This window comes from Arachis ipaensis, chromosome B10 (assembly GCF_059453495.1).
Source record: "Arachis ipaensis isolate K30076 ecotype BB chromosome B10, ASM5945349v1, whole genome shotgun sequence".
NCBI lineage: Eukaryota > Viridiplantae > Streptophyta > Magnoliopsida > Fabales > Fabaceae > Arachis > Arachis ipaensis.
Window position 1 is genome coordinate 16,400,047 of NC_142435.1, and position 4,928 is coordinate 16,404,974.

The window sequence follows — 4,928 nt, forward strand, 5'->3', positions numbered from 1 at the left end:
ACGCTTGCTCTAATAGTCTCTATGGCAGACTCTTTGCTTCCAAAACCTTCTCAATTGGAACCATGGGGAATGCTTTAAAGGCTATATGGGGAAACCCGGAAGGATTTAGCGTGAGTGACAAAGGGGATAATTCCTTCCAATTCTTTTTTAATAAAGAAGTGGATGTCTTGCGTGTTGAACGTGGTTCTCCATGGCTATTCAAAGATTATGTGCTCCATGTCAAGAGATGGAAGGAAGATCAGAACTGTGATGAAGAGATTATTTCCAATTTTCCAGTTTGGGTTCAATTTTGGGGTTTGCCAGAATCGTTTAAAACCCTCGAAGTTGGACGTAAATTGGGAGAGAATCTGGGCACAGTGTTGGAGGTAGGTAAATTTCAGATGCGAGGCAGAGAAACTAGGATTGTGAAAGCCAAAATCAATATCGATGCTGCCAGGCAAGTGAGAGATCAGTTAATAGTGGCAGGACCTAATAAAAAGGAGGTAGAAGTGGCACTGCGCTATGAGAGACTTGGAAAGTTCTGTACCTATTGCGCAAAATTGGGGCACGAGGTGAAAAACTGCCATGATCTGCTGAAGGACACAGAGAGTGAGATGGTAAAAGAGGATGACATTGGCGAATGGGTTAAAGCTAGCCAAGTGGGAACGCGAATCTACTCTGAAGGAGAAAGAACATTCAACAACTCAATCCAAAACCAGAATAAGGCCACTCAACGTAAGAAAAAACCGGTCTTAAACTGCTTATTGGAAGAATTTGCAGGGATGTCAATGCAAGAAGGGAAACAAAGTTTGAAACCACAAGACACTGGTAACAGGGCAGCACCTGAGTCACCTCAATCAGCCAATTCTAGAACAGAATGCATGGAGGTTATCATAGCTGGTCAGTCCAATACCAAGGAGAATGAAGGGCAGCTTATGCAATTCGCTATTGGGGAGTGTCTCACCACAGAAAAAGGTAGGAAGTGGAAAAGGTTAGCAAGACAAGGTGCTGCAGAGTCAGATACTAAAAGTGAACCCAAAAAAAGGTTGATGAGTGGTATAGCTGAAGTAACTACAAAGAAAGCAAGAACAGAGGATGAAAATGCAGTTGAACAGATGGTGGAGGGTGCCAGCCTACAAATGGCACCCAAGGCGCCATGAGAACTATAGTTTGGAATTGTCGGGGTTTGGGGAGACCCCTGACAATTCACACCTTAAAAGGGATCTGTAAATCCCACTCCCCCGAGATTGTGTTTATAAGTGAAACAAAGAACCAATCTCGACAGGTGAAAGCAAAACTTCGGGTATGCGGCTACGAAAACTGGCATATTGTTAACCCGGCAGGAGTGGCAGGAGGACTTGTGCTAGCTTGGAAGGACAGCATCAGTGTTCAAATTATTAGCAGTGGAGAATTCTTTGTGGCAGCCGAAATTAAGGAAGTCGGAAGCAGTGAGGTATGGGCGTTCATTGGTGTCCATTTGAGTTGTTCAGAACAAATTCGATCCTTACAGTTTGAGGAGCTTATAACAATGAGCCAACACATGGAAGGAAAAGTGGTAATAGCAGGCGATTTTAATGCTATAACAAGCCAAGCGGAAAAGGAGGGTGGAGGCCAAAAATCAGCAACCACCATTGCAACATTCACTAATTTTATTGACAGTAACGAATTGGTGGATATTGGAATGGTGGGACACCCTTTCACGTGGACAAATCGAAGACAAGGAGAGGATTTGGTGAAGGAAAGGCTTGACCGCTATTTAGTTGGGATGGAATGGAAGATGAAGTTTCCGAATGCAGTGGTGCACAGGCTCACAGAGTCAGGCTCGGATCATGCTCCAATTTTGATGGAAACCGAACCTCAATCCTGGCATAGTAAAAGGCGGTTTAAATACCAGGAACGTTGGTGTGGAGAAGAGGATGTCAAGAGAATTGTCAGTGAAGTGTGGAGAATGGAAGTTGTAGGCTCGGCTATGTTCTCCTTGGCCCAAAAGTTGAAGTTTGTAGACATAGACTAGTTCAATGGCAGAAAACTCACAAAGCAAACTCCCGGAAAGAAATTGAGGATCTTCAAGCTAAACTAGAGGAGTTGCGGGTGGCTGGAATCAATGGGGGAGAGGAGGTTACCAGTTTGGAAGAGAAGTTAGAGCTGGCATATTTGAAAGAAGAGAGCTATTGGCGAGAAAAATCTAGAATCAAGTGGCTAAAAGAAGGAGATCAGAACACTAGATTCTTTCACCAGAAATTTCAATCAAGGATGCGAAGGAACAGAATTTGGAGATTAGTGGGGAGGGACAATGAGATTGCATCGAAACCGGAGGATATTGCAAAGGTAGCTGAGGACTACTTTTGCGATATTTTTACTTCTTCTTGTTCGGCTGATCCGAATCCATACTTAGAGGATTTGGAGTCTAAGGTTACAGCTTCCATGAACCGTAGGCTCCAAAGGCCAGTAACTATGGACGAGGTCAAAAGAGCTACATTTAGTGTTCATGCTCAGAGTGCTCCTGGTGATGACGGGTTTACAGCTAAGTTTTTTCACTTTTTCTGGGATATAGTTGGAGGTGACGTTTTTAAGGTAGTGAGAAGTTTCTTTCACAGTGGCAGAATTTTAAAAAGCTTCAATCATACTCAAATTTATTTGATTCCAAAGGTGACAGATGCTAGTGACATGACTCAGGTACGACCGATCAGTTTGTCTTCAGTTATGTATAAAATTATTTCTAAAGTTATGGTGCACCAATTACAAGGTATTATGAATAAAATTATAAGTCCAAATCAGAGTGCGTTTCTCAAAGGAAGACTCATTTCAGATAATATTCTAATTGCCCACGGATGTATGCACTATTTGAAAAATAAGAGAAGTGGGGCAGAGCATGAGATGGCTATTAAACTAGACATGAGCAAGGCTTATGATAGGGTTGAATGGAATTTTTTATGGTATATTATGGATAAGTTGGGGTTTGATGCTAAATGGATTAACTGGACTAAGGAATTGGTAACGACTGTTTCTTACTCTATTGTTGTGGAAGGTCAACCATTTGGCTATTTTAGGCCAAATAGGGGCATTCGACAGGGTGACCCCCTATCTCCATATCTCTTTCTTTTTTGTGCAGAAGGACTTTCCTTCTTGCTACACAAGGCAGAGCAAAACATATTAATTCAAGGAGTTCAAGTTAATCGGAGATGTCAAACAATTAATCACCTTTTGTTTTCTGATGATTCAATCCTTTTTTGCAAGAGTGCACCTAATACAAGCCAAAGAATTCTAGAATTGCTAGAGACCTATGAGGGTTTTAGTGGGCAAAAAGTCAATTTGAATAAGTCGGCTATCTTTTTCAGTCACAACACTCCTCAGAACACAAGACTAGCAGTTGCTCAAATACTAAATATTGAACATATCGGAGCACAAGACAAATACCTGGGACTGCCCTCTATAGTTCAAAAATCAAAGAAAGCAACCTTTGGAGCTATCAAGGATAAAGTTCAGAAGAGGATTATGAGTTGGAAAAGAAGTATATTGTCATCAGGTGGCAGGCACACGCTATTAAGAGCGGTAGGGGAGGCGATTCCTATTTATACACTCTCTTGTTTCAAGCTCCCAGACACGCTGTTGACTGAGATTCATAGCATGCTCTCACAATTTTGGTGGGGTCAAAAAGGCGCAGAACGAAGAATGGTTTGGATTAAATGGGACACAATGACGAGACCAAAGAAAGATGGAGGGCTGGGGATCAAGGATCTAAGGGCGCAAAATTTGGCTTTATTGGGCAAGCAATGTTGGCGTCTAATGAAATACCCTAATTCTACTTTATCAAGAATGCTCAAAGCTAAATATTTCAGATATACAGATTTCCTACATGCAGAGATAGGAAGCGTACCGTCGTGGGGTTGGAGAAGTGTTCTTGAAGGGCGCAAGGTGATCGAGAAAGGCTTGTTATGGAAAATAGGCTCTGGCACTAATGTTCGCATCTTCCATGACCCCTGGCTCCCACCACCAGTGCCCCTTAATGTCCCTCAAAATGCACTCACAATCCCGCCAAATATGCAAGTGTATTACGTTAGTGCATTACTAAATCCTGATAGAAGTTGGAATAAAAATCTGATTGAGTCGATTTTTTCAGTTGATATATGCAATAAAATTTTTTCAATCAAACCAACAGAGGAGGAGGATGAAGTTAATTGGTGCTGGACAAAATCTGGTATATATGAAGTTGGGTCAAGATACAAAATTGCTTATGGATTCTTTCATTCTCCTACTTCATTGAGGTCCCAGAACATACACAACAGAGTCTGGAATAGCATTTGGGAGTTGAAATTATCACATAAAATTAAGATTTTTCTATGGAAAAGTCTTCATGAAAAGCTTCCGGTGTTGCAACAAGTTCACAGCCGGTTCGCATCCACTCCTGCCACTTGTCCAAGATGCATCTTGAAGGCTGAATCAATTTCTCATGCTTTGTTCCAATGCCCCCTGTCTTCAATAATATGGAGCCTAAGCTTAATAACCCCTGACCTATGGATGAGAGAAGAAGAACCTTTTTTCAATTGGTGGCAACGAGTCTTATCCTGGGCAGCGGCTCAATTCGACGGTAGACAAAAGACCCTGCTCATAGCGGCGCTGTGTTGGAGCACTTGGAAAGCGAGGAATCGGTGTGTTTTTGAGAAGGTAATAAGCCCAGCACCAGAGATAGTGAAAGAAGCTAGCAATTTAGTGCGTGAACTCGTGAACCATACCTGATAGATGCTACTTTTTCTTTACTCTTACTTTACTCTTATTTAAGCTCTTAGTCTTTCAGTCACAGCTGATGATAAATGGGAATACCCAATTCTCTTGTACTTCCTTATGGAAACACTTTTATTTTATATTAATAAAATAATATTTATCTTTGAAAAAAAATAAATATAAAACAAATTTTAAAATCTAAATTCCTCCTATAAATTAAAAAATGT

The 4,928-nt window shown here is 41.3% G+C and overlaps 1 protein-coding gene across 1 annotated transcript; it reads left to right on the forward strand.

The window, feature by feature from the left end:
* The first annotated feature begins 1,135 nt into the window (after positions 1-1,135).
* On the forward strand, positions 1,136-4,716 carry LOC148579249 (uncharacterized). The gene is made up of 3 exons (XM_088489220.1): positions 1,136-1,909; positions 2,005-2,655; positions 3,217-4,716. Exons 1-3 carry the CDS (start codon positions 1,136-1,138, stop codon positions 4,714-4,716), a joined length of 2,925 nt encoding a protein of 974 aa, XP_088345346.1.
* The last annotated feature ends 212 nt before the right edge of the window (positions 4,717-4,928 follow it).